This window comes from Thunnus maccoyii, chromosome 12 (genome assembly GCF_910596095.1).
Source record: "Thunnus maccoyii chromosome 12, fThuMac1.1, whole genome shotgun sequence".
Classification (NCBI taxonomy): domain Eukaryota; kingdom Metazoa; phylum Chordata; class Actinopteri; order Scombriformes; family Scombridae; genus Thunnus; species Thunnus maccoyii.
The window spans coordinates 14,424,190-14,446,183 of NC_056544.1; the positions used below are offsets into that span (position 1 = coordinate 14,424,190).

The 21,994-nt window shown below is 40.6% G+C and overlaps 1 protein-coding gene across 2 annotated transcripts in view; it reads right to left on the reverse strand.

The window, feature by feature from the left end:
- The window catches only part of gpc1b (glypican 1b), a 76,372-nt gene that overhangs the window by 27,225 nt on the left and 27,153 nt on the right, over positions 1 to 21,994 (reverse strand). Inside the window, exons 1-2 of one of the 2 annotated variants that reach the window (XM_042429189.1) lie at positions 19,960 to 20,041; positions 5,836 to 5,994 (exon numbers count right to left, since the gene is read on the reverse strand). In XM_042429189.1, coding sequence (XP_042285123.1) covers positions 5,836 to 5,944 — 109 coding nt within the window. In that variant the 5' untranslated portion in view covers positions 5,945 to 5,994; positions 19,960 to 20,041. Of the gene's footprint in view, positions 1 to 5,835; positions 5,995 to 19,959; positions 20,042 to 21,994 lie in introns of those variants that run through there. The other variant, XM_042429188.1, reaches the window with a different exon arrangement.

Below are 21,994 nucleotides of genomic sequence, written 5' to 3' on the forward strand. Positions count from 1 at the left end.
AATACACAATGTTGATTGGCTGATTTCTGCCACGACATTTGGAGAGTTTTCAAATCCTGTCTGGGAATATTAGGGGTTTTTACAAGAATGAATTGTGCAACATGCATGTGACTCTCAGACTCATGACCTCTGAGTTCGGGCCGTTTCAAATTATCATGTTGCTGTGGTGCCACCTATAACCTAATGCCAGGAAAATGTTTTCAGGATTGCTCAGAATTCATGAATTGGTCACCTGCATTTAGTTAAAACTGATGTATTGAGGAGTTTATTTAAGGTCTTCAGCAATGCATGAAATTTATAGACGTGGTAAAAAAAAATGTTTGGCAAAAAATTTAAAAATAGCAGACATTTATTTTTGGCCAAACTGGATATGGCCTAAACAGATACTTGTCTTTAAACAAGGAATCCTACTTATACAGTATACCTCCTGGTTAAGAAATTATCATCCATAGCCTCCTCAGCAGGCACCAGATGGTTTTGTGATCTCTACTTTTTCTACCAGAACTACCCCCCCCCCCCCCCCCCCTCACACACACACACACACACCCCGCCCTCCCACATCCACAAGTACCCAGGATCCTCAGTCTTTCCCTTTGTTATTCCCCCACCTGTGCAAGGACAATAAAAAAACACAACAGGCACAAACAAATACTGCTGTCCTGGGTGCACTGAATGCACAAATGATGATCTGGGAGCCATTAGAGTGTTTATGTGTCAGTCTGACTCTCCATCAATAACAACACTTATCACACACATACTGTGCCTCAGGAGCAAAGCAAGCCCCTTAGCCAGCATTTAGATGCTATTAAAAGGTCCCTTATATTAAACAAGCCAACACATCACATAATGTGTGTCATTTATCAACAGGCTCTCTGTAGAAAGTCTTTCTCCCACTGTCTCTGTCTCTCTTCTGACTTTCCATGGCTGGCATTATGCATCATTTACCCAGGCCTGTTTCTTTTCCTATCCATCTGGTTCTCTTTTTCAGCTTTCTCCCTGCTTGTTTCCTTCCAAGCTCCATACCATTCCTTGCCCTCATTGTCATTTTGTTCTCTTTTTTCCCTCTATCTCAACTTACTTTCCACTGCTTGCTCCATCGCCATCTTTTCTCAAACTGTATTCTTCTTTTACTTTTTCTCTCTTTGCTTTCTCTCTTTCATTTTATCCTTCCAAGGCGCCATTGCTCCTGGTGAGTAATGTGTTTGGCATAATTAGGCCAGGGTACTACGGGTCCCAAACGACGTGATTTGCATGCAGATAAAATGAACCAATCAAGCACCACAATAGGAGCAGATGTCCTTGTCTTTCATGACATCATCAGAGGTGACCCTGAAAGCGAGAAATTAGAAGGTGGGCAGCGAGAGATGGCAGTGAATCAAAACTGTTTGTTGCAATGTTGTAACACAGATGTAGAATGTGTCACGACTCCAAGTAAGCATGGATTTAGTGATTTGGGTGTGAGAAGAAAAGCACACTGTGCTAAATTTGATTGAAATGATCAGTTGCCAGTGTGTTTGCTAAAACTAATACAACAGCCCAGCAATAAATCCTACCTTCATGAAGTTTATAATGCTATTTTTTTGTTAAAACTGTTTTAGAGATTTCACTTCATGGTCTTTTTGGAGTATATGTTTGAGCTGTAGGCCACACTTTTCGCTGAAAAGATATACAGCAGGCTGCTGCTTGCTTATCGTGATTCAGACTTGTCCTTTAATCCAAGTTTGGTGTCTGTTTCCTAAATCTGATAGGAAACATTTCTGTGTGCTTGATGTCATTCTCATGGATTGCTCCCCCTCAGTCTCCACGAGAGGAGCTGTCATTACTTAACAGGCCAGCTGGGAGATGTTCGGAGCTCTACTTAAATGAATAAATAAGCGAGTCCTGCCTGGTCATCTAGAAATGAGTGTACCCATAAACCAGCCAGCCAGCCAGCCAGTACTCTTCAAATCAGATTAAGCTGTAGGACCACTGATCTGCCTTGTACTGAAATGAGCTGGAACACACTGGCCAATAAGCCTTTGGCTGCTCATAAATGCTGTGTGCCAGTGCAAGTGTGTGTATTCTGTGTGTGTGTGTGTGTGTTGATGACTCAAGACTTCGGTAGAAGATAAAATAACATCTTTCCATTCCCATGAATGAGAAAGTGTGTCCAAAATTTTGACTGTTTCTGAACAAACAACAAAATTCAAAATTTGTCTCTCAAAAATAACAGGGAGTCAGTTAAGGGAGGCATGAATTGTGTTCCATCCTGTTAATAAAGTTTAAACAAGTATTCCTTTGTACAAAATAAAATGAATATGCAGAATTTGTACAAAGCTATACAGTATGTGGCAGCTGTACAAGTGAACACACATACACATACACACCCACACACACAGTGAATCCAGATGCCAGTGATGGCACCATTAGGCCAAACACCACCTGCCAGGTTTAAGGGTTCCGTCTGTCTAACACACCTGGCTGCCATCTAACACCCAGCTCCCTTTGGTGCCATCACTCTCTGTGTCCTCTCCGACCTTTTCCCTCTCACTTTCATATGTAACCCCATCTCTCTTTCTCTGTTTATCTCTTCCACACTTTTCCTCAATACCATTTTCCATTTCCACCTCCACTCGTCCTTGCTTCCCCTCTATGTTCCTATGTTCCTCTCTCCTTCAGCCTTCAGTCTCATTTTCAATCAGTCCCCTCCTTCACCCCATTTCTTTCATTATTAACTCCTCAGAATTTTGTGCTGCACCTTTGTTTAGTGTAATATATTATTTAGTTTGCACCTCTCTACACAGTTTGAGTGACAGTGAAGATATACGGAACCCCAAGTGCAAACCACATGCACACATACTGTTCACAAAGACCGTTTTCACTCACTCACTCGCTCACACAGTGACATGTACTAAATTACAAAACTTACAAACACATTCATATAAACACACATTTGCATGCTCACACATATACAGTGTGCACACTCGCAAGCCTAGAGCCATCTGTATGTGAGCATGCTGGTCCTCTAATCTGTGGCTTGGTTGGGGCTTCTTCCAAAGTTCCTGGACCTAAAAAGGCCTAGCCTGCCTGGGCTGGAACAGTAACACCCTACACTTAGCCACATGGCGCTAGCTAGCCCACACCCTGCTAAACACAGCCAGATGTGCAGGGACTGGCAGCATGGTACAATGTCACTGTACTCTCCTTCAGTCATATGAACAAAAAACTCTAAGCCTCACCTATTTTTAACCATAAAAAAAATCTACTTTAATCTTACTAAATATTTTGTGTCTAAGCCTGTGAATAACCCAGATCCAGCTACCAATCCCTTGAAACAGTAAAGGATTGAGGTATTTACCAAAGCCAGCGACAGAAGTAAGTCGTCTTACTTTGCGCATTCTAACATCTAAGGCTTTAACAGGACATCTTTAGTAAGAGTAGCTGGATCCTGTCAAAATGTACTGATTATGTGGCAGCAAATGTAACGTATTATGGCCCAATTAACCCCAGTCTATCGCTTAGCTCTCATCTTCAGAGGACACAGTCAACAACAGATGGTTTTTAGACCTCAAGGTCCCAACACACATAAACTCCTCTCCTCCCTCTGTCAACTCTGCTGTCCCCATCTGATGCTCATTGGGGTGAGATAAGGGAACATGAGAAACAGGGAAAAAACATACAGTTGAACAGAACAGGCGTGGGTTGCTTTGGAGAGGAAAAAGGGAGATGTACAGGTGTGGCCAGATTTTAGGTCAACAAAAAGAAAAGTCTGATATATTTCCCATTTCAAAGCAACGGGAGCTATTATAAATTTGTAAGAACATGTCTGGCAAGCATACATGAACAAAAACAAACTCCAAATGACTTCATTGTGAGGCAACACCAGTTACCGCACTCATGACATGTGTCAGTGTGTATTTATATGCAAGCTTTTCGATGCACATCATTAGAATTGTTTAGAGGTCAGAGCTGAGTGCTGCTTGAATGTGTGTGCCTTGTAGTAGAAGTTGTTTACTGGCTCTGCTGTGCTAAATGAGGTGTTTTCCTCAAGAACGGCAAAGTTCAAGAACTGTAGGATGACATAAACTAACTTGGAGGGAATTTGTATGTGTTGACAGGTTTGTCTGCGGGTGTGTGTGTTATGTGTGTGTGTGTGTGTGCACTTCTGTGTATTTTGGCAGGGAGACTGTATCCCTTTGGCACAGCAGTAGCACCATGAGTGAAAAGGAGGAACCATGAGAAAGAACGACACAGAGCGATAGAAGAAAGTAAACAAATGTCACTCAGCCACTAATCACTGTGATCTGGAAAGGTCAGGCTAACTAGCCAAGCTCAGAGCTCTGGCTGACAGATCCATTGTCACCAACTGGCCAAGGGGAACAAGTGGAGCACAGAGACACCCTTCTATTAACTGGAGCAGGTCATTAGACAAATATAATTGCCTTGGTGCGCCACTGTTCCAAGATTGAAAATCCCTCTCTCTTTCTCTTTTTCTCACACTCTGAGCATTACAATTAAGTCTTATTATTTCACATGATGAAGAGTGTACAACACAGAAACCACATACACTATGGTAACATTATAAAACCTCTAAAAAGGTATTTTGATATACTGCAGGAACTACGACATGTCATGAAACATGAGAGTTGAAGTAAAAATTTGGTATTGGTTTAATTTTTAAATAAAGCCTTATTTTATTCAGATTAATGAAATAAAATGTTATCAAAATGTTCCATGAAACAGTTGAGTATTGATGAATTATGATGCCAATGTGCAGCAGTGATATGGCATTTTATTTGAAAGCTGTTATTTTCTCTTCCAAGAACCATTTTATGTTGTGTTGCATGTTATGCTCAATATTATCAAATTCTCAAATTCAAATCCAATTATATAATTCTGTTTAAAATGTGTTTATGGTTGCCTTATGGCCAAACAGAAGGTCGTGATCTAGCTTACTTACAATCAGAAGTTTTCCTCTTGTAGCACACATACACACACACACACACACAATAGTTGTAAAATAACAGCCCATTGTACATGTCTTTGCCTTTGTTTCTGTTTTCTGGAGATATAATTGGCTAAAATGTCTGTTATCATTATAAATTCAGGTTAGGAGTGGCCAACAAGGATAACATCCTGTAGCTATGTGTAATTATTTTTTATCACAATATTGATATATACTGTATCTTGATACAATAGCATTTCTGAAAAATCAACTGAAAAACTAATTATGGATAAAAAAAAATAACCAGAACTAGAACTAGTCTCTTTTTTTTTTGGCTCATTCAACAAATAGGTACTTGATCACGTTGATGCAGCAATCATGTAAAAAAAAACAAAAAAAACAATACTGCCATAAATAAGTCCTGCTCACTAATTTGTAACGTTGCCCAATGTGGCCTTATACAATCTGAAACATCAAAGCCATAGCTACCATGGTATAAACTGTAGGGCAAAATCTAAAAATCAGTGTGGGCTCCCAACCAACCAACAAGTTTTTTAAATTGTTTCAGTTTTTTTCTATGCTACTGACTTGATATGGTGACATCTAAGGCTGCTTTGGTACAAAAGCTTTTTATAAAAGAGCTGGCCTTCTGACAACACCACTGTGAGGCATTGCCATCCTCATCTATTGAAGCATGACAATAGATCAATGTTCTGAATGATAAAAGGGCTTTAACTTGTCTAGTACACTGTCCATCTTTGTGTGTGTGTGTCTGCATTTTTGTGCAGGCTGGGTGTGTCCAGAGTGAAAAAGTGAAATGAGAAGCACCACAACTGGCAAGACAGTATACTGATGAAAATAGACACATTTTCTCACTCACTTATACACAGGCTGTAAATGAACAAACTCACCACTGAAAGCCTTGTGGTGTCCAGTGAGTGAGATCTGTAAGTTTCGTCCAGCGTCTTTCAGTATTCCCTCCATCTCCCTGCGGCTCAGCGTGGCCAGTTTGTCCTCCATGTCACTGGTACAGCAGGTGTAACCCTGGGGACAGATGCGCAGGTGCTCCCCTAGCACAAGGACAGGTGGAGAAACAGGAAGAGAAAGGGTGGGCAGGTGGTGGAAGAAAGTAGCAGCAATCGCAGAGGAAAGAGAAACAAATAGAGGAAGAGGAGATGGAGAGGGAATGAAAAAAAGAAACATGGCATTAGTATTAACAGGTTCTATTATATAAGTCAGCACTCAACTACAAAACTGAGATTAATAGTTCTTTGCTGCTGTATAAAATGCTCAACAGTGAACATGAAAATGACAGGCTGAATTAGCTGCCGTGGCTGTTTTTTTACGACCTTAAACCCAGTCAGCTGGCAGTCGCGTAGGCAGGGCTGCATGTGTTTGCCCGCCTGATTACCTGGCAAGATGTGGAGAACTCTGTGGCAATGGGAGCAGTGGAGCAGGAGTACAGCATCAGCTCCCATGCAATTTTAATGAGCACCCCTGACACGCATGCCTGTGCATGCATTTGCAAACAACATGTGCGTACACAGACACACAAACTCAGAAAACCAGGGAAGTAGACAGGATCTGTAAGCTCAGGCTTTGTGTGTCAGTGTGTGTGTGTGTGTGTGTGTGTGTACAGGACTGTCAAAGTTGGTTAAAACTGCAGTTACATCTGCTGACATCAGAACAAATGATGTGGATGATGGAAATTCCACATCAACACGACCAAGCCTACGGCAAACAAAAGTCATGTGGGTGACATTCATTTACAGGTGAAGAGAGCAGATAATGTATGATGCAAGGCTTTTGAAGATTCCTCCCCACTAGTTCTATTTCCAGACACAAGGATACATACACTGATCAAATAAATGTACTATGTAGAGTAGGGTGCAACAAGGTTCTCCTAAGAGGAGGAGTGAATGAAGCTTTCAGATTATTCTGTTGGACTTCTAACACAATGTCAATAAAGACAACAGGAAGTTCAACCATCAAAAAGGCAGCAGATAGGATGGAATGCAGTTTTGTTGCTCAGTGCTCTTCCACAGGTAGTGTAGAGATCATAATTGTTGTTTATGTGGGCGTATTAAAGGTTTTAACACATATTTTCATTTTCAACAAGGAGCGCCCACTTGTCTATATGTTGTGTCACCCTGGGCCTCTTTGGAAAACCTTTTCCCCACTGTGATATGGACTTCTAATGCACAACTACAGAGAGAGAAGGGGAGAGGGAGATTGGAATGAAATCACCAAAAAATAACACAAACTCAACTGTTGTTTGACCCTAAAAGGCACTTGTACACTAACCCTGTATCTCACCACTATAGCTGATAAAAAGCTGAAGAAAACATTAAATAGAGTGGCACAACCTGGCCATTGAAACAAGTAGACAAGAGAAGACAAGCTGTGTTCTGGCTGCAAGCTGTTGAAATGGAGCTTCACATCACAGAGTAAAACCTTCAAAAAGTTAGCATGATGATTATCATGTCATCATATTCACAAATCCTCCACCACACAAATGAGGGTAAACTTCCCTACATCTTGGGAGGAAGCAGCAAAATAGCTCTCTTGGCTACAAAATATGTATTTATGCTTGCCACAAACTAAGAGGAATTTCCGTTGATTTTAATTTTATGTTTGTGTATACAGTATATTTGTTGTTTTGTGATTTTTATCTATTTTATTTGGTTCTCGTGTTAAAATTGAATATTCAATAATACATGATTGAGCTTCTGCAGTAATGTAGACATTCATGTCATTATTTGATTTGAGAGATACACACTTTCTGTAGATCAATGCCTTTATCTCCATCTGTGTATCATACATTTGCAATTTTGATGATGCACCTAACTACTGTTTTTCACTTTAAAAAAAAAAAAACATACACATGTTGGCACAGTGTCCTTTTACAAAAGAAATATCAAAACCACAAAGAAGTACAGTAAGTAATTATGAGTCTTATACTGTTTTTCAATGCCACTGTTTGGCTCAGGAGGCAGTGCTAGATTACAAGTTGCAGAAAGGTGCCATATAGTACTTGTTACTAACTAGTCCTGTATCTGTATTATAGAAGCCAACATCTCCATTGTCATTTGATAACAGTGTGTCACTGGTTACACTTTGTGCTAAGCTGTGTTTAGAGTCCAGGTTGTAGCACTTTCTTTCACTGTTACTCCCTCCATGGAAGAGGCACCTAACTGAACCTCAGCCTGTCTACCTTCTCACTGAAAGGCCGTACAGTGACAAGCATTCACACTGCCTTTGTAATTCCCACCTAACCAGCCATTCCTTTCCCTTTCTTCTCTTCCCTGCTTGAGGGCTCTCTGAGATGCTTTTGCATGGCCTTCAGTCTCTTACTGTGCACAGGTTCACTCACATTCACACACCAACATACTGTATAGACCAACCATACACACATATGCAGACCCTAAAATTGAACAGTTATGGCTTACTTTTCTATTAAGTAGGATTTTCTGGCTATTTATTTGATCTCAGTTTAACTTAACATTTTTGTTTTTGAGAGTATATTTAGATTTGTCTTGATCCTGCTTCTCATTGTCACAGCAATGATAAATTTACTGCACAGACACTACATTAATGTGATGGTTCCTAGACCATTGGTGTGTATTTTAAGCATCTTAATGGCACAATGATATCATTAATTGAGAGACTAAAATGATTTTTCTCTGCAATGTTGTACACCTTCAAGTTTTTCCTTAAAACACTTATCTTTGTCCTTGTTTTATCCTTTTTTTATTAGTTGAAGTCTAATAATCACTCTAATACTAAGCCTTAAGATAAGTCCAGTAAAAATCAAAGCTCTGCGGCTTACACATTCTAATAGTGTTAAAAGTCTTGTGTTTTCAATGTTTCATCAGTATGTTTGCTAACATCACTGAGCTTTACATAGCCAGTATAAAGACACATACAAATGCAGTAAACACACATACACACAGGTACAGGATTCATGATTTAACATCCCTCAGACTGTCATTAGCATGCACCTGGCAAAGCTTCAGCTGAGGGCCAGTCTATAGGCACAGTGCTGCTATCGATAAGATTGATTCTGCCATACTTTTCAAAGCTAATGATTTCAATCTGCACTGGCTCAACAATTACAAGAAGCATTTTACCTTCATTTACTGTAGTTGTGGCCTGCCTTAATCACTTTGTATCCCCGTCCAGTCCGCGATCTTAGCTGTATTTTAAGTGTATATGACAAGAATCCATGCACTTCACTGATTATGTGTCAACCAAGTTTTCTGTAACTGTCCTTTAAGTGCCTCATCCAGCCCAACTGTAAAGTGGAGCAATTAAAGGCAATTTTCCTCTTTGAAAAAGTGGAGGACAGGCTGGCCAGACCGGAGAATAAGGTGACATTGAACATCTCTCAGCACCCTCTCACTGGTCATGGTGTGACTCACGCCCACACGCCAAAAGGAGAGAGTTTGGACCTGGAGTGGAGCACTTATCTGTAAGTCTGTGTGATTTGTGTACTTCAGTGAGAGGAAAAATAAATTGAGTGAGAAGGTGAGGAAGTGGAGATGAGAGCACAAAGAAAAAAGAGAAGGACTGAGAAGAAAACAGGAGAGAGGAGAGCATAGAAAAGTGAGAAGTAGAGTGAGAGAGAGAAGATTGATGGAGGAATAATATACAGTACTATCAGGGGTCAGCTGCAATCTGTCAGCCCGTGGGACAGCCATTTAAATGTCTGGGCTGGTTTCAGTGTGTGTGTTTATGTGCCTGCGTGTGTGTGTGTGTGTGTGTGTGTGTGTGTGTGTGCGCGTGTGCGCATTATGGGCCTGTGTCGATTTCTTCCAGTGCAATCTGCTTGCTGCCTGTCATCTGAAGGACATCTGTCCAAGAACAACACAGGCGCACAACACACACATGAATACAAGAAGGTGTGAGAATTCCAGATGCAACCAGGCAGAAACAGGCTCTTCAGAGTGTCTATTTTTCCATATAAAACACAATGTGATGATGTTCAGTATATACACACACAACATCTGCAGTTTTAAACACACACACACACACTGCCGCACAGCAGGAAAAGGTCACCTGTAACAGAGCATTACGTTTCCAGTTGGCTAACCTAATAGTCGGCTAATGTTACAAACAGAGTGGTCTCTTCCCTTTGACTCAGTAAACTGGAGTATGTGTGTGTGTGTGTGTGTGTGTGTGTGTGTCTATTTGGGTGGGAGCAATAGTAGGCCACAGTCGATCAAAGTGTAGAGGAAATGTATCCTTAACAGCCAGACATGGCTCCCCTGCTTTTACACTTGCACTCTTTCATTCTCTCCCTCACTCTCTCTCTCACACACTCATGCTCACACACACACACACATTCTCAGTCTCATAGCCAGAGGATACTAGAGTAATCAGCAGAGGAGGACAGCACAATCTTGAGAAGAGCAGTGTTAGTGGGAGGCTCTCGCAGTAGCTTCTTAAGGGCCACATCAGAGAGGGCAGCTAACACTAATGCTTGAGATTTTCTGTGCTTACAATGCTAGACACAACCCATTTTCTGCACTCAGAGATAACTAAAAAAAACATGTTTTCATTATATACCACAAGATCCCTCCTCGTACATTAGAGATTTACCCTTGCCTTAACCAATTTCCAGCCTGCCCTCGCCATTTCCTGTCTTTATTGTTTCTGCGGTCTGAATAAACTTCATGGAATGCATGATAAATGTGAAAAACATGGTGATAATAATACTACGGTATATGTCCTGCAACAGAAGGTGAATTACAGAGTTGAAACTGATTGCACAGAGTTGAAACAAAACCCACGCATGAATAAAATCTGCTCCAAGTTAAATTATCCTATTCAAATATATTTAAATTGACAGAGTAGGTGTTCTGCATTAATCAACCACCTCCTGCGAGGCCAATCAACACAGAGGTAGCAAGCCAATCATCTGGCCTCTCTAACAATGACACACTTGCATAAACAACCCACCCAAACAATCTAATGTGCATGTGTGAGTGCAAAATTAAGGACACTCACTGTTCACTTTAACCCCATAATAGTCTCCCATCACTTCTTTCCCCTTTTCTTTTGACAGACACGGCTGCAAAATGGTGAGCAATTCCCTAACCATTAGCTTATCACTGTTCACCAGGGAGGAAGGCTCCTATTAAACAGCAATCTGGGAATGCAGAATGAGGTTTCGCACACTGTGATAAAGCATGGGAGAGACTGACAGTCAGAGGCTTTTAGAGACGGTGGGAAAAACAGAGAAAAGAGAGGGTAACAGGAAATTAAGAATGATTCAAAGCCAGAATGTCTCCATTATTTGTCTGGGAGTCTGTGAACAAAACAGAAGAAGTCAAAATGCTGGTCTTGTCTAGAGATGTCACCATTACTGTGTCAATATTCACCATCACCTTGTCATAGCCACTAAAACGATAATAAAGAGAAACACTTTTGCCTCACACATGAATGCTCTGTGTAGTGTATTATTTCACCTCTGCAAGTCTTGATGCTTTCCACCAATTCCACCATTTCAGAATGTGTTAACCTGTGCAGGTGTTATGCTGAGATATGTATTTTTGAGCCATTCAGACCTGGACTATTCAGTGTGTTCACTGATGATTTTGGGCATTCCCCCAGTTGCACACAGTTTGTTCAAAACATTGGTTTGTTTGGCCTTCACACTGTTATGGTGGAAAATTGGGCCAAGTAATGTTCCTCTATTTGTTGTTTTCTGTTGAGGTTTTTTTTTTTGCCTTTAAACATTGTGTATCTTTGATTCAGTTTCTTTTTGACAACTGGAACGACAGTTGCTTAGCAGTTAAGACTGTTGCTTCACATAAACAGGAATTTCTGCTTGAAGTTTGCATGTTTTCCTTTCGTTTATGGCTACATCCCATTATTTCAAACACTGTGCATGCAACTCAGGTAGACTGGAGACTCTGAAATGCCCAAAGGTGTAACAGTCTAGACAATGTTTATGTCTAGACATATGACTTTTCTTAGATATCTGCTCTTGCGCATGTCTTGTGTCTCTTGAACTGCTCTTGATCGTGTGCCTGTGTGCCAGTGTATTCCTAATGTTTCCCTGTGTTAACTTTAAGTATTGTGGCAGAGGCCTGTGATATTCCACTGATCTTCCTGGATATGCTATCCAGGTCCTAATGCCAGGATAAAAAAGCTTGCCAAAGGTCAAAAATCAAGCCCTAATCAGTCTGTTAAATTGAGCAGATTCAAATAATTTCATGGCACATTCCACATGCCCCACATGCTTCTTCTTCTTTGACGATATGTTTAAAATTAAGCACATAAATGGCATTAGTTGTGAAAAGTCATCGAGTTTCTAAAAATCTCATGCCAGTTGTAGTGTCATATTATCAATGTTGTTATCCTCATATTTCTGTGCTTTAGTAGTTTCAATCTTCTTTGTCAGTGGTATCTATTAGTATTTCTATTTCTTGTTTGTACTTAAGTCAGTATCAGAACTGGCATATCATAACATGAACGTAGACAGTATGTAGAGTTTTAAGTCAAGGTTTCAATCAGACCAATAATGTTTTCATAAATTAGCATTAATCAAATAAAAAGATGATAATTACTGCCAGACTTAAAAGTGAACTGCTTTTATGTTTTCAGTCTGACACTGCTGGTACTAAAGCTATGGAGCAGTATGAATATAGGAATTTAGGATGCATGACATGAGAACAGTTGCTAAATCTCTTCTTCAGAAGCACATTTGACAAAATGGCATGACTGCGACCATACTGATATGCTGACACAAATAACTGATGGCCCCTGATGATGATTGCCATTGCATAACTGACACAGTTGTAATGTATAAAATGTGTGTGTGTGTCTGTGTGTGTGTGTGCAAACACACAGACACATGCGTGTGCACACATGCTGTGAGATCTGAGAGATTAGCAGCCTAATCCAGTCATTGGTGAGAGTGTGTGCATGTGTGTCCACAGCTAGGTGGATTATTGCCAGCGCTAAGGAAAACACCCATGTAACACCAGGAATCACACACATGCACACACACATACCCGCACAAACACTTGAACAGCGGATTAGGGTTAAACAGATGAAAAACAACAGGGCTATTTGGCAGCAGAGGTTGACATGTCTGATCCACCAACTGTACACACTGGAACTCCTTATTTCACATACTCATCAGACAAATGTTCATTGCTAGAGTCTGAGTCTAACAGCTACCACCCTGCATGCCTGTTTGCTTACAGCCTGCCCGTCTGCTTGTCTGCCTTTCTTTGTACTCTAAACTTTCACACACACACACACACACGCAGAACAACCCCATAGGCGACCCAGGCTTTAACGCAGACCCTAGACCAGTCTGGTAATGTGAGCCAGGCAGAAAGTCACATAAATAGCTTCCTCGAGCCAGACGAGGTGGCAGCCACACACATTAATAACACAACTGAAGCCGACTGATCTTCCATGGTGCCTTTTTCAAGCACACATTGGCTATCTGGCTACCTGTGCTGCTACTGTAGCTGACCAGCTATTCCTTTGTACAGTTACCACTATAGCAACAGACTCCATAAAGTACCCATGAATGGGACTCCACACTGTTTAATATCACTCTCTACTGTCACAGTAAACAGGTGCTCTTCCACACACTTGACTTGAATCTCACTTTTAAAGGCTGGGGAAAATTTGACCAGTTACTCATTTTAACTACAGGAGAAAACGGCTAAATGGATAAATGTGGTAATACAATCATGTTGGCAGGGGGGAAGAAGATTATTCAGTTAAATAGCTCTAGCTGTGATTAACTCAAACAGTGGACAGCCATGTTAACAAATAGAGTAGCGAGGCAGGGAGTAGCAAAGGGCAAGGAATGAGGTGAAACAGGATGTCACAGGAGAGGACAAGACTAACCATCTTGCCACTACTTATGGTTATGATCACCTGCAAAGGAAAGCAGTAAACATATCCCACTGACTGATGGTATGAACCGCATACTACGATGCATATAAGGGATTGTGTTTTTGTTGACCATTACCATGCTCCCATGCTGATGCATCATCTCATTCCTGATGCCCATTCCCACAGAGATTCTGATCACTTTCTTATGCAACACAGAGCACAGTTTAGAAAATCTGTTTACCATATCCCACTTTGCCTTTAATGGATAGCTGCTGAAACAAGGGAAGAGAAAGAGGCAAGAAAGGGAACAAGCATCCCTAGCCAGAGTCGAATCAGGGACGCTGCAGTTATGAGGCATGCGCAGTAACCACTCAGCTACCAGGGCACTCCAGATTTTTTAATTTTAAAAAATGCAAATATTCAGCTGTTATATTTATAGGCCACCTTTAAACGATATTAGCTGAAAAAAATGCCTTTAGAGGTAAAAACAAAAAGCTTCAGCATGAGGCAGTGGTAACTAAAAGTGAATAAAATCATTATGTATCGTGTGATCCGTGTTTCTCTGATAGTTTATAATGTCTCCCATAACAACAGATGCAAACCAGATGTTGGGAAATCAGAGCCCAGAGCAACTGTGATAGTGTCATTGTTTACAGATAAAAATGGATTAGGAATGGCGATTTCTAATGTTACAAAAGTTTCAACAAAATTTATATAACAGAGAACATGACTAGTGCAAAAAAAGAGAGAGCGAATATGAGTGGGTGAGAGTCAAACTAAACCGAAACTTGATTTTGTAGCTCATCTGGAGGCGCACAGTTAAGTGGAACAAAAGGCACCACATGAATGTTAAGCCACGTAATATTTGCGCTGGGTCTGACAGAACCTGCAGGATCCCAGTCCTGTTGCAGCCCTCTAATGGGAGCTGTGATCCATAAGGAACATGATGGATTACAACAAGTTTTATAATTAAGTTGCTGTAACCCTGAGAAGCATGCTTGACTGCCCATTCTGATAAGACAGGCACAGAGCGACACGCACACAAATGCACACATTTGCTCTTTGTCCTGTTCCTTCTTTCTCTGTCAGACTGCGTGTTGCTCTCTCTCTATTTTCTCTCTCTCTCACACACACACACACAGCCACACACAGACAATACACAAATCCCGGTAGTCAGTGAATAACCAGAGTGTGAGTGCCAGCTGCTTTAAATAATGGCAGCAGCCTGTCCCATTCACTTAGCAGGTACAGTCACAGTGCTGTCAAATAGGCTGATTGGGGTGTTCTAGCTTTCCAACCAGCTTTCCAACTTGCCCAACCATGTCCTGCTTTCTTCGGTGTCATCTCCACTCTCTATCCATTCCCACCGGTTTTTTTTCCCACATGGTGTGTTGACTGAGATTAAATTGAACTGGCCTGGAATGCAAGGGAATGTAATTTACTCAGACCTAACTAGAATAACACATCCAACAATATACTATTCAGACAGTACAGACACACACTGTCCTAGTTACACCCTATAACCCACAATTCTCCTGCAGGTTACAGACATGCCTTAACTTGAGCTTGTCTGTGTGTTGACTCACTGAATCTCCATGTGTGTGCTCAAAATAAGGGAGACGGGGAGTGGAAAAAAGTAATTGAAAAGTTATCCTGAAGGTTATCCTGTTGATGTGTATCTGAACCGTATCTTGGACATACTGTATCATGGACCATCTCAGAATAAAAGGAGTAACTATAGGCTGCAGAGAGATGACCTCATTTCTGTGTCTGAAGGAATGTGTGTATTGCTTTGGAGTCTGTGTGTGTGTGTGTGTGTGTGTGTGTGTGTGTGTGTGTGTGGGTGAGTTTTCCACCGATGATCTAGCAAAGGCCTTTGACAGAAAGCGTCAACAGTTGACACACATCAGACAGAACATCCTGTCACATGATGCAGACGAAAGAAGACTGAAGCTTCTGCCTCCTCTGTAACTGCATGCAATGAAGTCTAGAAACTTGAGGGAGGATGAGAGAGGAATATCAGATGCTATTCTCACACAAGGACACTACAACATTGCTGGCTTCATATGTCCAAGTAAGGCAATAGTTTTAGGAATTTACACTTGAGTTTCCCATAGAGGAAGAGTTCCATATTGTACATGCAGGAGATAACAGTTCTGGATAGATTTGATAGCAACATTGAAAATGAAGAGCAGTTAGATAATAAAATTTACCAAAGAAGGAGAGTGTTGTCACTTCTTGTACAGGGTGTCTCATTACTGGGGTGCTGGAGAAAAGGGTCACCCTTCTGTCCTGCAACATGCCTTCAAAGCTCCATACAGGATGGAAAGGACCCAAGCAACTTAGTTAAACTTTCACTTAATTCATATTCTGCTATCGATTTTAGAGCTGTACTTGTTTTTCAAGATATTTATCCTGTTTGCAGTCGGCATAAACACAGAATTAAGGGAAATTTCGCAGATGGTCATGTAAAATTCTATCTTTACAGCTGCACTAATCAATATTTTTGTATTAACAATGGATCCAATGACTATGTGTGAAGTGACATGGGTAACTTATAATGACTTATATGCAGAGAATTATCAGCCAACTCAAGGCAAACTGTGAACTGAGTTGGGCAGTTGGAGCATTTTAGTGTCTTTTGGGTAATTGTTTTGGTTTTATCAACCTCATTTCCAGCTGCAGCAAGCAGCTGTTTTTTCACAAAAAAAGCTTTGATAAACCCAGTGTACTTGCCCAGCACAAAATGGCAGACAAACAAAATTAGCAACTACCTGGTAAACATAGTGTAGCATTTAGCAGCTTAACAGCAAGATGTTAAGAGTGGGTGAAGACCAAAACAGAGCTGAAAGGACAGTACTTGATACGTTTAGATTTGCCAGCTGGCCCGAAACATAAGACAGTTTGTGGTCATTTTGCTCTGTGCAAATAGGCAATTGTTTGCTACCACATTTTCCATAACAACTTAATAAGGTGATTATATGTAAATGTTTACAGCTTATTCTGCTGCCAACATGTGGCCAAAATTATCAATTAATGCAACTTTAAGGATACAAGTTCTTTAAAGACTAATCTCTTCTACTAATTTGCTCAATTTCATTTTATATTAGCTTGACAAATGTAACTTCCTTCTACATGAGACATGATAAATATGTCAGAAAGACACACCACTTTTATATGTTATACTGTTCATGCTCTATACATTAATGTGGCTGCTTTATAGTCAGGGGTTCATAAGAGGAACCATTATGAGGTTTTGAGTAGGTAAATTACCAGAGCAATGTTTGTGTAAAAACACAGTAGGTTCTTTTTCAAACATGACTCTGCATTGTAAAATTGCCATGGCATTTAATTGCATGTGTGAAAGGGTCTAGACAGACAGACAGAGGAGGGGAGAGTGAATACAGTGTATTGTATGTGTGCCTGTGTGCAGGTATTCATGTGTGTGAATACCTGCAGATGTGAAAACATCTGTCATTTTGTAGCAGCCTGAGTGTGTGTATATGTGTGTGTGTGTGTGTGTGTGTTTTTATGTGTGTGTTTAAGAGAGAAAGAGAGAGAGACAGAGAGAGAGAGAGAGAGAGCGCTCATGGCTTGACTCCTACATTTGCAAGCTTCCCTTCGCGGCAGTGCTGTCTCCTGATGGCGAACGAACAAACAAAGCAGCCAGTTCCCCTCTGCTCTGTGCTGCTCAGAGGTGGAGAGGCTGACAGATAGAAGCTGACCTGCAGTTGTCAGCGCCTGTCAAAGCAACAAGAGCTAGAACACATTCAGCCAGGACTGAGTCAGAGACGTGGACACAGAAGGTGGTGGGTGATGCAGCCAAGAGAGGTGTATGTAGGTGAAAATGGGAAGATGAGCACACAAAGGGTACTGGGGTGACGTGGTAGAAAAAGCAGGGAGGATGAAACGTTTTCACAAATGCACCATAGATACACTACGAATAATGGAGAGCAAACAAAAACTTAGAAAAGATAGGAAGGGAGAATGGAAAGTAGGACTCAAATGACTGTCAAGTGGCATTCAACTATGAATTATTGTTGTAAATTGTTTGAAATTATTGAATCCAAGGTAGATATTCCAAAGTTTGTCTGACAAGAAACCAAAAAAGACTTAAAAGTGTTCATTATTAAACGGAAATTAAACACAAACAAGTCAGTATTCTTTCCTAAAAATTACTAAAACAACTTGTTATCAAAATTTCAATGTTAATGATTTTCTGCCACTTGATAAATGGTTCATTTTCCCAGCAGTATACAGAGTTGCAAGAGAGTTGCAGGCACAGCTGTTATCTGCCAAGACCTTTGACCCTCTCAAGCCCACCTCTTTGTTCTCACATCATCCTCACACTAAAGTAGGAACTCTTAAAATTGAACAATGCACAACATACAGAACTGTCCATTTTGGGCATTGTGCAGAAATCCACAGTCATATTTTTATCACGGAGTCTCAGAGTAAGAGATTTACTGTTATAAAGAGGTATTAATAATTATATTAAACCACTTAGAGTTTCTGCATTTGAATGCCGTCAGATCAGACTGATGCTTTCAGTTTCCACTTCCAAGAAAGAATGAACAGTCTGTTCTCTCACTCTTTTTCTTTGGATAGAAATGAATAGAAATCCATTTTCAATAGAATTGAAATGGCACATATGATGGAAGTCTTGAATGTAATTGTATTATTTAATCCAACTCTTTTCTCTCTGCTGCCATAGTACAAAGGTCTTCACAAAAAGCCATCAATCATCAGCTTTTAACCCACAAGCACACGCCCTGCCACTCCCATTCAACCGTTTTTCAAAGCTAGATAGAAAGGTTATCGACTCCTCAATCAGATCTTCTTTAATCCCCAATAATGAGCCAGATAAGTGTTAAAGGGAAACTTTGGGAGTTTTCAATCTGGACCCTATTTTCCCATCATTATGTGTCCAAGTGACAATTTTTGAAATTGGTCCAGTATTGAGCAAGAACACTTCAGCTGGCAGCCACTAAACGGGCTGCAATGTATTCCAACGGGGCAATAGCACCCCGTCAATGTATGTCCACTAGAAGTGCTTATTTTTTGCCACTGACAGGCTCAGATTGTTATTATAAGTGTCTGAAAACATTATGGAAAAGACATAAATGGAAAAAAAAAGTTTTTCTTTACTTTTTGCTTGATCCCGTTTGTTTGTTATTGTGTCTAATCAAGTCTCGCTCAAGGTGAAGTCTCACGAGAGTTGAGTTGTTGCAGGATGACAACGATGGAAACATGAGTGAGAGTTGTGGAGAGAGAAATGCCATAAAGAGTTTGTTGTGTTGGAGTACAGAAAGCGTAGCTTAGTGTTATCTAAAAGATTTTCAAAGTCATGGCTGCACATTTAGCTGATTATTTAGATGTAGTCCTGCAACAACTCAACTCTCACAAGATTTCAGAGCGAGACTTCTCCTTGAGCACAACAAACAGACTGGATCAGGTGAAAGGTAAAGATAGAAGTTTTATTTCTCTGTATGGTCCTTTCCATAATGTTTTCAGACACTTATAATAACAATATGAGCCCGTCAGTGGCAGAAACAAGCACTTTTAGAGGACGTACATTGACAGGCGCTATTGCCCCATCGGATTACACTGCAGCCTGTTTAGCAGCTGCTGGCTGAAGCGTTCTCGCTCAATACTGGACCAATTTCAAAAATTGTTGTCCCCATTAGTCACTTGGACACATAATGATGGGAAAATCGGGTCCAGATTGAATACTCCCAAAGTTTCCCTTTAAATATTGGGTGATCTGATTATAGATCAGTGCTTGGAGAAAATATGACTGACACTCTCTTCCTCAGTCATCAGATCAAAGCACAGACAAGCCTCTCAGTCCTTCTCTTAGTTCACTCATCTCTCCCTCCCTCTTTCCCTCCTCACACTCCACCCCCACTTTCCTTCCTTCGCCTCTGGCTGGGAATCTGGCCAGGGAATCTGGGCTTACAAAGAGCAGATCCACACTTGCCCAGATCCTCAAACACTGGCATGTTTTATTTATGGCTGGGGTGAGACAACCATCTTTACCTTGCGGCTTTTCTCTTATCTGTATTATTTATGTCATTCGTCCACATTTAATATAAATCAAGATAAGTAGTATCATCATCTGTCATTTGGTGGCATTATTGGTTTGATGAGAATCAAATTGCACAACTTACCCGTTATGTGAAGAGGTTGCTTCTGTGTACTTCATATGTTTAAGCATTTTCTTAAAACAAACAGTCTAGCAGAGGTCTGATCAATCAGCAAAGCACCAACAGCTGCACTTTAATTAGTGAGTCAAAAGACAGAGCTGTGTATTCCAGTGTGTGTGTGTGTGTGTGTTCCTGTTAACTGACAATCAGATGCATTATGACTACAGCTAAGTGCTTCAATGATTGTTCTCAAGTGATCGCCGAGTCTCATAACCAGTGAGTCATATTAAAAGCCTGATCTGAAAGAGGGCCTGACATGGGAACTAACACCGTACAAGGAAAGCCCTGTTTTGGCAATGTTGTGTGTGCATTGTGTGCGTGCCAAGCTGACTATTTTGAAGTCAGGTCAGGACAGGCTAGCACTTCAGGCCTCTCTTAGTCACTGTGAGTCAGTAAAATGTCTTGACAACAGACAGATAGCTAACTGACAGCCAGGCGGAGAGACTGAAAGGCAAACAAACAAAAACATGAAAGTCACATGGCAAATAGGCAGTGAGAGAGCTGAGCGGAAGACATTTTCTAGATAGGCAGGTAGGCAGACAACAAACAGAGACGGATGGGGAAGATAGTCAACATATACACAAACTACTGCAACAGCGCTGTCAAGACAAAGATGAAGATGCTGAGAGAAAGTCTCTGCTTTCCTCCTCGTCTCCACCCAGCCTGTTGTCTCAGCAAACCACAATGACACTCCATGAAAAAGCACAGAGCACCATTCGCCACAGTAGCTCATTTCAGAATCCAGGCCACCAAATCATTGTTCTATGTAGGCCACCATCTCTGATGTCACACACTTTTCCTGCTTGATGCAAACCAGCGTGGGCCTTGACCATTCACAGATAATGACTGGAGAACCACAAGAGCCAGCTGTGCCTGCGCTTGTTGGGAAAAACAGGGCATTTTGGGACGCTGAGTCATTTGACCTTCAGGATGTTAGTGGTGCACCAAAATTATGAAGTAAGAATCAGTATTTAGTTTAAGCATCACTTTATCATGTTGACAAGATGAACAGCTTTAGATACAAACCTCAGTGTGCAAATATTAGCTGTTGTCCAGCTAATCATGGAGTACGTTTGCGTTATGTTAGGCTAATACCGTTTTAAACACATATGATTTATGATTTATGCATTATGTATTCATTTATTATGTATGCATGTATGCACTGCAGATTAAATGGACAAGTGCAAAACTTTTGACTGACACTTAGTTCTTGCTATATAACTGCAGGGTAGACTTTATTGTAGGTCTCATCAGTCCCTCTAATTACAAGAAATCACTATGTATTATTCTTTTTGTCTGCATGTACAGTATGTATGTGGCGATGGAACTGGATTTTTTTATGTGAGAGCATGTACTGTACAAATATATATATGGGCATGAATAATGCACTCTCTGAGGAAACAAATTCCCCCCTAAACAGTAAATCTATCTCACTGTAATTCAGCTTTTTGTGTGTTTCTGTGTGTATGCAATAAAACCTGACCATAGCTGACCAATGAGATAGTCAAACAGGGATGCATGCATCAAGATGAAAAAAATGATTTAAAAGTGATTTGAAGTTCATATAAAGTTAACATTCATAAAGTATCCTTTACAGTAACATACACCAGTAGCGGCAGATCGCTGTATCCTCTCGTCTGTGTTCTCATTGCACACAGCTGTGCATAATTACTGGCAACTATAAATGACCTTCTGTCATCACAGTGGGAAAAAGCAAAGACTGTACTGTGCCTTCTATACTATTTACAGATTAAATTAAAACAGTGTGCCAACAATGGTGCATATAACCATGCATTATATACTGTATATAAATTAAATATGACTGAAATAGAACAGATGGCCTAAATCTTAAAATAAAGAAAAGTCAGTATTATGTGAAACGTTGTCTACATTAGTCCAGTTGCTATGCTGGCTGGTCTTGATAGCCTTTCATAATGGTGTAATCATTTTTGACTGGAACGAACAAGAAAAGAATTTCCCGGAAATAGGTCCATTTGGA